The sequence below is a fragment of the Cetorhinus maximus genome, chromosome 9 (genome assembly GCF_964194155.1).
Source record: "Cetorhinus maximus chromosome 9, sCetMax3.hap1.1, whole genome shotgun sequence".
Classification (NCBI taxonomy): domain Eukaryota; kingdom Metazoa; phylum Chordata; class Chondrichthyes; order Lamniformes; family Cetorhinidae; genus Cetorhinus; species Cetorhinus maximus.
Window position 1 is genome coordinate 122,964,556 of NC_135887.1, and position 12,687 is coordinate 122,977,242.

Consider the following 12,687-nt stretch of genomic DNA (forward strand, 5'->3'; position numbering starts at 1 on the left):
ACTGGTTAGCCCGTGTAAGAGAATGGTGTTTGATATTGTTCCTATCAACATTTGACATCATTCTTATTTTAAAAATGACTTTGGAAAAATTGATTCTACTGAGCCAAGTTTATAGTCAAGGATTAACCAGCCAGTTTAGGGACTCACTGATAATTGCACGCTACCCAAATCTAAAGTAGGGTGCACTTGTGCCAGAGCTTGAAGATTGATTCCAGAATGACAACTCATTTACAACTTCTAAAATGCGGTTATCCTACCAGCGTTAATATATGCAGCAATGCATGGTAACAGTGGAAAACTATTCAGCACCAGACTCTCAATAGACAGTTTCATAAATAACTACAAATCACCACCACCAACACCACACAGACAGAAAGATACCAACTATCAACCTACAGTCAGAGGAACTGCAGCTAATGAAAGTCAGCATATGATAGGATGAATAACAGCAATAACAAATATGATTTGTACTCTTTGAAACAACAATGCTTTGATGTTCAAAATTCAAGTTTTTTTTTTGCTTTATTTTGTCATGGTGTGTGAAGGAGCTGCACAAATCAACAACTTAGGAGCTTATATTACCAAACTGGTGTGGCTTGCTTTTTCCTGTTATTCACCCAAATGACTCTTATGATGAACTGGGTACTCCTTATATGAAGATTCAACATTTTCATTTATGACTCTCTTTCATCTCAAACTCTAACATTCCTGGCAGACCAAGGAACAGATCAAACAGGAACATGTAGTAAACAGTCAAAGGACCCAGCTACAGCCAAACTTGGTCATTCCAATCACAGGCAACTCACATTAAGTCAAAAGTTCAAACTCTATCTTGGAACTGGAAGTACAAACATTTTGCAAACAAATTAATGCACCTTACCATAGCACCAAGGTTAGTCCATTCTTATAAAAATGTAACAATAAAACTATTATTTCACTCACTCCAAAAAGTACATGGAGCAAATTGTATAACCCAAAATTCAACACTTATTCAAGAGCTTTTCATGACTGCAATTTTAATAAAATAGGGTTATCAAAGAATCTTATATCCTATAGATAATATTTTGCGAATGAAATATTAGTACTTTTACCACTTCAAATACTTTTGGCTCAGTTACAATTGGAGCGGGTAAGCGATGTATTATTTAATAGTTTTTTTTTGGAGTGACAGTGAAGTATGCTTTGGTGCTAATTAATCCAAATTGCACCGAAAGGCGACTCATGCTAAATTATACATTCATAAGTTCCATTTAAGAAGGACAATTAATTAGTCAAATACAAGCACAGTCTGCAGCATGCTAAGGGTTGACCAAATTTGGAACCAAAGTTGGCAAGAAGCCTTCAGCAACTAACAGTTGTAATATTAAAAGGCCTTGCTGTACATGCAAGTTAAGTGGTTAGGACAGAGATAATCTTTTCCCCAAGATGAGTTTAATGATAATGAGCTCAACAAATATTGTACTGCTATTTGTTCAGTTAATACAGGTTTGAATGTTGGATGTAACCAACAAATGGCTGCTGTAACAAGCTCCTCCTTCAGTGCATTTCTTTTTAAAATTGGCAGTCTGAAGATTTTATGTATACAGATTTGACAAACCAATATACTTGAATAAATTAAGCTAATAAATAATGAAGCAGTGCTATCAGTAAAACACAGACTTTGAAAGCTGAAAAACAGAGCCAGCACTTCAACATCAATGCAAAATACCGCAGAGAGATAACTTACTCCTTTCAAACCACAAGTGAACTGACGCACTTTAACAAAAAGTTGCTAACAAGCTCCACCGACATGAACAATTGCAAGATGTGAGTACCGAGTCATACAAACTCCGGGGTCTGCTCTGAATTAATTTACCTCAGAGGTAGGACTTTTGACAATTGACCTCACTGACCACTGAACCGGGGCAAAAGCTTAGTCCTGTTAGAGCAAGGTACACAGAGTGTGAATGCTGGGTGATCAAACATGGCTGAGATACCCACTTTGGGTAATCAATCAGTCTGCTGCCATTCAGTCTAGAATGCCCACTGGGAAGAAGCATTGGATGAAGTGGGGGGGTCATGGCGCTTGTAGAATAGAGTTGGTAACTGGACATAGCTCCTACAATCCACGTCCATTAGCATTGTAACCAACAGTCCTGTAGCCATTTTTAAAAACAAGTGGTTTCAAGCAAACAGTTTGAGTGATCCTTTCAGGCTGTAGGTCCCAAATGGACTTTTGTTATGGATTCAATCCCAAGGGTTTAAGTATTAACATTTACTGTTTGCAGAAAAGAGGCAGGTGCATTTGGAAAATAGGGTATGACTGCTGTCCCAGCTCTAGGTGGCCCATATCTGCCAAGTGGTGGCCCGATAACCTCTCAAATATTTGCTCTAAATTGTCAACAGCTTCAGATGTCTGTGCCTGGTAACAATGAAAAACAGGCCCTTTGCAAACTCATAGCGAAAACATGCGCCTCTGGCAGCAAAAATTCCACTGCGCTACAAATAGAGGAGTTTAAACTGTATGATTATTACTGGTCAGAGGAAATAACTAGAGCCTGAAAATTAGGGACAGCCAAATGACTACAAAGTACACAAACGATTTAATAATGCCCTTGGATGATGTGTGGTCTCAAAGTTGGTTATTCTTTATGAATTTGCCTAGACTTGCTGGGATTTGGCAATACCAGGCAAACTGAAAACGACCCAAGTGGATTTCCAGCTCTTTAACTCTTTTTGGAGACTCAAATATGGTGATGGGTTTCTACGTGTGTCAGACATCCAGCTAACCAAATATTACCAGTTATGCTCTCTGATACTAAAAAACAAAGGAAATTGCATTCTAAATGCACACACACCACTCATTTATACTCAAATGCAAAACCTGGCCTTCAGTTCCGGTTGATGAGTTAACGCCATTGTGTTTCCTCCCATCTATTAGAGAAAGTGGGAGCCCTACTGCACCATAATATTCCAGAATTTGTTACTGCAATCAAGAGAAAATGGAAAGGCTAGGAAAGTTGAAAGTCAATGAGTTGGCATGAAGTACCCAGTTCACAGTTTACAAGAACCATTTCACCACTAATCTCATTTACAAAATGTACGATCGGGAGAGTCGTGAGGTACATAGCTATCTACACAAAGGCTACTCACTACAAGGACTACAGCTATCTGCATTGTATTAATCACATTACTACGTAATTGCTCCTACCAGTTGCGGATCCCCATTCAAATCCTGCTGCATGGATTCAGAGCTATTAGCTCTTTTCATTACGGGACTGGACTCACAGCTGAGATCATTCTGAGCATCAAGGAAGCAGCAATAGGGGAAAGACAAACAATATACAAGACACGTAATGCTTAACCAAGTTAAATATCAAAGTCAATCATATACACGCAATAAATAGGAGCAAGAATATGGGCTGTAATTTGATAACCCGAGCTTTGTTCATCTGAATCATGTAAACATGCTACAACCAATGCTTTGGGACTCATCATCTTCCTTTAGCTGCATGGACAAATAACTAGCATACTATCTCTCGAGTACAAGGACGAGATGGTCACATTAAGTGTTAAAAATTACACAGTAATATTCTTTGTTAAGGTCCAGTCTTATTGAGAAAAATTCTTATCCCAGTTATTAGAGGCAGATTTTGATAGAAGATTGTCACGCTTCATAAAATGTAAAAAAAACTTTTGTTGGCTAAATTGGAATGCATATGCCTTACTTCAATGCCTCCCAGGATTGGCAGTGATGTGATTCATTTGCAGTCAAAGACGAAAGCTAACCTGCTTGGTTGTAGCCTATCCAACAGCTTGGTAGGTAAAGCCATATTTAGGGAGAGTGATATTTTAAAGAAACCAGCACCACAGGGGGAACATGCTCACTGAAAATAAAGGGATGTTGTGTATGTGCTTTTTATCCCAAATATCTTAGCCCCATTTCTCCAAAAGATGCTCCAGGGTCTCAGTAGAAAGTGCCAGTTCAGTTATCCCACATCTCACACTGGTCAGGTCTGCGGAAGCAGTAAATTCACAACACATTTCTAACTGTTAAATAAATTTCACTTAAAACCTTTCTAGTGGTGAAGAAAATCATTTTGTACCATATGTGGCATATTAGACCTTAAATTGTACGATAATCAAAATATCAGAATGACGTCAAAAAAAACCCCACAAGCACGGAGTGAGAAAGCAATTGGAGAATCAAATACAAGTAACTGAAGCAAACTGTACAAACAAGATATACAGATAACAAATTAGGACATGAAACATCTTGGTAACACAGCCATTCGCTTAAAAAAAACATCAACCTGTATTCCAGCTGCAATTATATGCATTGAACAATCAGTGTTCTAATAGAATCATTGCAGCTGCTAAATATATGCAGCGGCAATGATTAGTGAGCTCAGGTGTGGCACGTCCAATAATGCAGTGTCTTCCAAATCCATTAAAGTTACCGATGGATTTGCGCAAAGCATTTTCATTTGATTATTAGCATTAACCTGAAGTCAATGGAAAAAGGATTCTTTCAGCAGGTGCAACTCAGCACAACCAGCTGTTGGGTTTACACAGGGCTCTGGTCAGAATTATCATGGGGTTTTGTCCCCCATGGGTAATTTGTGTACAAAAGGGAGATAGAGAAAGAGGAGGCAACTATAACTATCCATTTACTAAAGGCAAAATAGTTAAGCATGAAATAAAAACTCCACAATTATGATGTGCCTACACCACATGGACTGCAGCGGTTCAAGAAGGCAGCTCACCACCACCTTCTCAAGGGCAATTAGGGATGGGGAATAAATGCTGGCCCAGCCAGCGAAGCCCACATCCCTTGAATGAATAAAAAAAAATGTAAATAGAAACCGAGATTAAAGATTAGATCACAAAAGTCCAATATATAAATTAGTTGATCTCCTTTAATGAAGAGTGTATTGCATCATCCTATAATTGTGTCTCTGCCTATGGTTTTGAAACACCACGATCTTTCCAGTTGTCTGGTTTCATCGGTCTTCCAGTGTGCCTCCTTAACCCTTGCTCTCTTTGGGGCTCGGGCATTTACAACCATCTATTTCTGTATTCAATCTGAACACTTTCCTCAATTTCCATAAGTTTTTCCTAACCTATCTCCCATCTCTTCTGCATGCCTCTAATTCTGTAGGTCTTAACTACACTCCCTCTCTCTCTATCTGTGAGCCTCTCTTTGCTTTACTCTCAATGTTCTACAAGTCGTAACCTCTTTTGGAGGCCTGCAACCAGACCTCGGGTCGAACTAGAACATGATGGATAGAAGAGGATATTTGTCCAAAGCAGTGGGCCCATTCTGTGCTGGGAGGGCCCAGGGAATCTGGGCTGAGGGATTGTAGTGACCAGGGCTTAGGGCTACAAGTAAATAGCCTGGAAGGAAAAAAAACAGTTCAGACCAGCACTCTTATTTCCTAGCTTTCCTAGCTTAAAATGGAACTTAGGTGTTCCATTTTAAGGTATACCAGACCAGTTCAGAGCAGTACTCTGTTTCCCAGTTTTTAACTGTTTTTTGCCTTCTGGGCTGGGGTGGGGGGGGGCACACTCAGTCCAAGGAACAAGCTTGTGAGCAAAAAGTCATTTAATTAATAGCAGACAGAGAGAAAAGTAGCATTAATTGGCAGATATCCACCATAACATATGTAACAACATTAAGATGGATTTTGTAACATCAATACATGAGCTTCAGGAGGTTTGCTTCAGAGTAATGATGATGGAGGGAATTCACCAGCTCAGAGCCTGGTATTGCTAGAATTTTTTGATTAAAAAAAGTCTGATGTACAGTTTCTCCAAGCAATATATTAAACTGGAGCAAGGAAAAGAGTATTAGAAGCTCCCATGTCAGTAGATATTGGTTTTACTGGAACTAGTAGTGCATGAGATTTCCAGCAGCTCACTAGATGATTCGAGTCACACATCCCAACCAGATTTTGAACTCAGGGGATAAAGAAAATTAAATTAGACTTGTGCTGTGGCCTTAATTAATTAATTTTTTTTTTTTACAAAAAAGGCCTTAAAATTACTGAATTCCTTACATAAATCCAGTTTACTTTAGCCTGGAAATGGAAGTGGGAAGGCAAGGGAAATGTTAGGAGCAAGTGGCAACAAATCATTAAAAACCATCTTTGGCCTCAGGAAGGTGGAATGCGGAGAAAGTGCTGAGTTCACACTGGGTAAAACTTTACTGGAAAGGGAGTGCTTTGGCAAACCAACCTCCGGAGAGCATTACTGCAAGTGTAGGAGGCATTGTCTATGGGTACTAACTAACCAAGCAAAGCAGTTATAAGGCCATTGGCAGCATGGGTCATGACCTCTGGCAACCAAAGTTAGAAAATTGGATGGTTCCAACTCCAGATTTTGGATGGATGGACTTCACACGAAGAGGGTGGGCTCTCTGAAATGGTATTCTACATCACTTTAGTGCAGCACTCGATTACTGGTTTTACAAGGGATCCAAAACATGTATCCTACAGGTGAAATGATGCTGAAATCATTTCAAAGTGAAATTCCTATAGTGGATGTTTATGTGGACTAAATACTATAAACTATAGTAGTGAAGCACTGAACCCCTCAAATGAAATGCACTTCTACCCATGCTGCCTGGAGAGCTGACATGAGCAAACACAACATGGAAATTATAATGAGCAGCAGTGGTTGCACACTTAACACACATTTCAAAATTCCTCTTACTTCCATGGGCATGTTAACCCATTGCATTAGTTATGAGCACATCAACTATTTGTACAGTGACAAGGCTCACAATTACATCTAATTTATGGCCTTACTTCTGCCATACAAGTATAGATATCTGTAATTGTACTGTGACATGAATGAGGGTGATTGCGGCAGCTCAGTATGGGGAAATGCAAACTAATTTTGCTCAGTTGTACTAACTGAATTAGATTAAAAGAGCTGCATGGCTGATGAAAATATAATAGATACTTGGGTTAGGATCAGAGGCAATAGTGATCAAAAAAAGGCTTAGCTAAATAATTACCTTTACAATGCTTTGTGAACTTCTAAATGGTGATTCAACACTTGCATTCTGCATATTCCATGAACATTACCAGTACCGCCATCTTGCTAATCATAAATATTTACCACAATAATTAAAAGCTTTCAAAAACAATTGGAGGAGAACTCCACACATTTATTATTTCACATTAACATTGGCTGAATGGCTAAATCTAATTCCACACACCCACCCTACCCAAGAACTTTCCCCAGCTTAGCCTAATCTTCTCCTTCAAGTAGCATCCTCAATCATTCAAGGATTTCCAAACCACAGCTTATGCCATGACTTTGCTAGAGGGAAGGGCAGGAAGGCAGGCGCCAAGCCTACTGCACTGGAACAGGGATCAAACCCCATGCCATTGGTATTATTCTGAACCACACTCCGGGCTGTCTAGTCAACTGAGCTAACTGCACCCCCCACTCCCACTCCCCCGCCCCCGCCCCGTCCACCCAAAAACAAATAAACATCCCCCAACAAACTTAGTCACTTTTTTTTTTTGAGATGATCTTAGTCTACTCAAGAACTCTGCATTGATACGAAGCAATGCGACATTACCTCTTCATCACTTTCCAGTTCCAATCCAGATTCTAAAAGGTTTAGTTCAAACTCCTCCCTGCGCAATCTCCTGTCATCGTCTGGAAAATCCGATGGCTGGAGAGGAGGAGCGGTTTCTTGTTCCTGCTGACGGCTACCTATCGAACCCCGGTGGCGTGAGCTTATCCCCCTGCGGTTTGACTTCTTATACTGATACACCAGCACATAATCCACGTGACGTTTTCCATCTTGCAGATACAAACCATTTGGCTTTTTAATATCCTGCTCTGTAGGAAAGGTGTTCAAAATCTAAAGGAAAATGAGGGAAAAGAAAAGAATAATTTCACACAAAAGCGTATAGCTGTTCAAAAATTACATCGTTACTGACTTAGTCGGTAGATGTACCGAGGAGCAGGGAACAGGGGAATCATCTGTAGGGCTGTTCAAATTATCCCATTCCATTGCTCCTCCGCATCTGTCACCTCCTACCGCACTACAAGAACTCTGCATTCCCCCATTCTGATCTCATGGGCACATCCCCAATTTCCTTCACCACCATTGGCAGCCATGCCTCCAGCTGCTTAGGCCCTAAACTCTGGAATTCCAACCACAATTTATATAGCATCATCATAACGAGACATCCTAAAGTGCCTCACAGGAGCATTACAAAGCAAAGTATCACACCGAGCCACAAATAACGAAATATTACATAACCAAAAGCTTGGTCAAAGAGGTAGGTTTTAAGGAGTGTCTCTCTCCTCCTCCCAGATGTTCCTTAAAACCTGTCCCTTTGAGCAAGCTTTGGTTATTTGTCCTAATGGCTCACATAGATGTGTCAAAATTTTCCTGAATATGCTTTGGTGAAGTGCCTTGGTACATTTTATTATGTTAAAGATGCTACAGAAATGCAAGTAGTAGCTGCTATTCACAAAGTCAGCTTCAATCAAAAAACAGAGGAGCATGCTCTACTGTACAAATGTTTCCATTTCTTACACTGGCAAGCCGCATGGTTCCTTTGAGTGAGATTGTCCAATTAACACCAACTGCAGTGAGTTGCAAGGAACTAAGTTACATAGCCTCTTGACAGCTGGGGAAGATGGTGAAACCTACTCCATCTCCCTAACCAATGTTTTGTGGCGGCTTCAATCTCAGGGTCTATAGCTGACAGGATAATGTGCTAATGGCATGCTCCATCATTTCTGCATAAATGTTTGCTTTTAAAAAAATTATAAAATGGAAATTTTTAAAACAATACTTTACAGTTTGATCTTTTTTCTTTCACGGGGTGCGGACGGTGCTGGCAAGGTCAGCATTTATTGCCCATCCCTAATTGCAATTGGCTTGCTGGGCCATTTCAGAAGACAGTTTACAGTCAACCACATTGCTGTGGGTCTGGAGTCACATGCAGGCCAGACCAGGTGAGGATGGCAGATTTCCTTCCCTAAAGGATATTGATTTCTTTTAGCATGTCATCATGTTCTTGTCCTGCTCAGCTCAACTAACTAAAGCAGCAGCACACCAGCTGGAACAAAATGGGACTTGCTAAAATTTCTACCATGTCAGGTTTGCATACAGATTAATTTGAGGGAAGACTTGCAGCAATTTCAGTGTTGGGGAGTAGAAAATTGTCACTCTTCTCCCCAACTCCCTGCATGAAAATAAGCATAAAGCAGTCCTTGGTCACAAATCATCCATCACAGATGTAGAATAAAACTGACGGCCATCTCAACAAATTGCCTTAAAGAAAAAGCGCCATCGTTGGCACCAGCATGGATTTTACCCATCTCTGACCAAAAGTGACCTTCTGTCACATAATTGTCAATCAAATCATTTACATGTTTGTGCTCATTGGGAACATACTGGAGACTGTAATCTCATTTCACATTGTACCCTTGAAGACTTCACTGGGCCCAAATAGGCCATAGAGTAGAACACAAGGATGAAAAGGAAATAGTTAAAATGAAAAATGGTTATTTCTTGAGCTTATCTTTTCAAATTACGCAGGGGGGACTAATATATCATCAAAAACACATTGCAGCAGCTCCAATGCTATGACAACTATAAAGCAGAGATTTCAGATAGGCTGCAGGCCAATTCCCCAAATCACATTGGCTGCATCCTAGGGTATTTAGAGGGGGGGAAGGTGAATATTTGTGAAACATTTTAAGGGAGACAATAAATATTGAGAAGGTTCCCAGAGGCTGGGGGTAAAAAAAAAATAGCTTTCATATTGAATAAAGCATAATGTCGTCATACCTGATGACTTCAGATTGGTTCACTTGATCTCAGAAAATTAAAGAAACCAATAATTAAAACCAAAATTGAAGTGTATATGTACAAAAAAAGAGTAATAAATGGCAGCCAACAAGACTTTAGAAGGGGTAGATTTTGCTTGAGTCTTTTTTTGAGATAATGACATCCCTAATTAATGTTGGGGGCAGGCGAGAAAGAAAGGGAGGCTGACTATCTGGTATACCTCAATGCTAAAAGGCTATGGATAAAGAATTACACGAGAGGTCCTTTTGCAACCCAAGGTCAGTAGGTCTCAAGAGCAAGACCTGAGCTTGAATTGTTAACTGGTGAAAGGGAAGGAAGCTGAAGCTAGGATTTTTGGTGGGAAGTGGAGAGTATAACCTTCCAAAGGGCCCGATTCTGGTTATATCTGTGACTAAGACAGTAAAATCACAGGCAAAAAACTGGTCAACAGGAAAACTCAGATGCAACTGCCAGATTTTACAAGGAGAGCTCAGCAGGGTTTACATATGGGTATATTAGTGGGAAAATTGAACATAGACCAATGCACGATATTACATAATGGAGAGAAAGAGAAGGCAGGTGAGGATTTTATGAGGATAGTAATTGTCAAGAGAAGATTAGAGAGATCGAGTGATCTTAGCTGATGCATTGCTCCTCATGTCTAAATTAATGAGATGGCAAACACAAAGCATAAAAGATGCTGGAATATACTGTTAAGTGAGTTCAAATCTCCAGAGGCTACACTAACACTATATAGTTCCATGCCACACCTAGAGTACCGCAGGTATTTATGCAGCACAAGGAGGCCACACAGGCACTAGAAGCAATGATGAGGACAGCAACAAAGCTGATCCTGGTACCAGAGGGAGGAGCTATGGAAATGTGCCTTAATAAGCTAGGAATTTTCAACCTAAAAACACTACTTGAATCCATAGAGTTGACAACATATTTAATAGAATAGAAAAGGTAAACAAAGCAATACTCTCATGAGCTTGGGCAACAGATCAACAGGGCACACACAGGTTCAGGGGTGTAAATGGCAAATTTATGGCTTGCATTGGGAAGCATTACTTACCACAGAGGACAGGTTGCCAAGAAGGATGGTTGGGGTCAGTACATTGGATTCATTTGAGAAATTGATAGCTCCTGCAATGGGAAAATGGTAATCTCTATCCTTGAAGGGCAAGGTCAAATGTGCACACTCAAGCCTTTGGAGATCTTATTCCCTTCTGGTAAGGATTGAAACTCAAACAACAACACCCAAAAAGATTCTGCGCTGACACACTGTAGCATACATTTGAAGAAAAAGATAGCAGCACAGTCAATGTACTGGAATGAAAATCTAACCAATGGGTTGTGTTTATACTCCCATTTTGGCAGATACCAAAAAGATGCAAACACGGGGCCTTGACTTGACACTGGGCCAAAGTGAAGTGAGATTTCTCAAGATGCTGTGTTTGCAAATTACATCCAGCCACTACCCCCGGACCACACTATAAAACCTTAGCAAAAGATGCTGCTCACAGGAGTGAAAGAACACTTGATTTTCTGGACAGCAGTGGAGCCATTCTGATTCACATATTGACAGGATGAGCAGCTATTGCATCACCCCTGCTCATTGATCCATACTGACTCCTGGTCCAGCTATACCTCCATTTTAAAATTCTCAACCTTGTTTTCAAATCCATCCATGGTATTGTCCCTCTCCATCTCTAACCTCCTACAGTCCTACACCATGCAGAAATTCCAGTGCCCTTACAATTGTGGCCTCCTGAGCATCTCCAAGGTCAATTGCTCCACCATTAATGGTCACAGCTAGGCCTCAAACTCCAGAGTTTTCTCCATAAACCTTTCTGCATCTCTACTCTTCCTTTAAGACACTCATTATAACTAAAAGCTTGATCAGAGGTTGATTATCTTTCCTAATACCATACCTCATATGGCTTGATATCAAATTTTGTTTCACAATGCTCCTGTGAAGCAGAGAGATATTTTGTTAGATTAAAAGGTGCTATATAAATGCAGGTTGTTGTACTAAATTATGCAACCATCTTAATAAAACAAGCACCAATAAAACACTAAGTATCTTGAGGCCTGTGCATCGTGCTTTAAGCTGTCAATGACAGCACTGCATGCCAGAATAAACGTGTTAAGAATACATATGAACAAATTAGGAGGGGCAGGCCATTCAGCCTCTCAAACCTGCTCTGTCATTTGACGAGTTCACAGCTGACCTGATTGTGGCTTCAACTCCAATTTCCTGTCTACCCCTATATCCTTTGACTCCCTTGTCAATTAAGAATCTAACTGAACCTTAAAAATATTCAATGAACCTGCTCCACTGTTCTCTAGAGAAGATAATTTCACAGAGAAACCACCCCAAGAGAAAAAAAACTCTTCATCTCTGTCTTAAATGGGAGACCTCCTGTTTTAAACTGTGTGCTCTAGTTCTAGACTCTCTTGTAAGGGAATACACCCTCTCAGCATCCACCCTGTCAAGTCACCTCAAGATTTTAGAGAAATCAACTAAAATCCTTAACACCAATCACTCAAATTGTTAAGCGCGATCACAGAACAACATAACATTTTAAATGGTGTTTAAATTAAAATCAGTAGGTAGAGTGGACAATTCACACTTGCCTCATTCTTTCATGGACAACAGAAAAAACCATAAAGCGGGTATCATAGAAATTGTGCCTGCCAGGCTTATACATTGCCTGACCACCACAATACTTTACACTATACCTGTGCCAAATGCAATGGTTATACCTTTGTAGTCTCAAACCACTGCCATTGCACACTAGCTGCACTATTAGTGTCTTGTGCATAATCCAGATACTGTATTTCCAGCTAGTTTCCAATTGTTGATAAGAGTCAAA

The 12,687-nt window shown here is 40.1% G+C and overlaps 1 protein-coding gene across 1 annotated transcript in view; it reads right to left on the minus strand.

Annotated features, from left to right (window-relative positions):
- Positions 1-12,687, minus strand: part of ano1a (anoctamin 1, calcium activated chloride channel a) — a 228,890-nt gene that overhangs the window by 161,951 nt on the left and 54,252 nt on the right. The window contains exon 3 of the mRNA XM_078549492.1: positions 7,574-7,861. Coding sequence (XP_078405618.1) covers positions 7,574-7,861 — 288 coding nt within the window. The remainder of the gene's footprint in view (positions 1-7,573; positions 7,862-12,687) is intronic.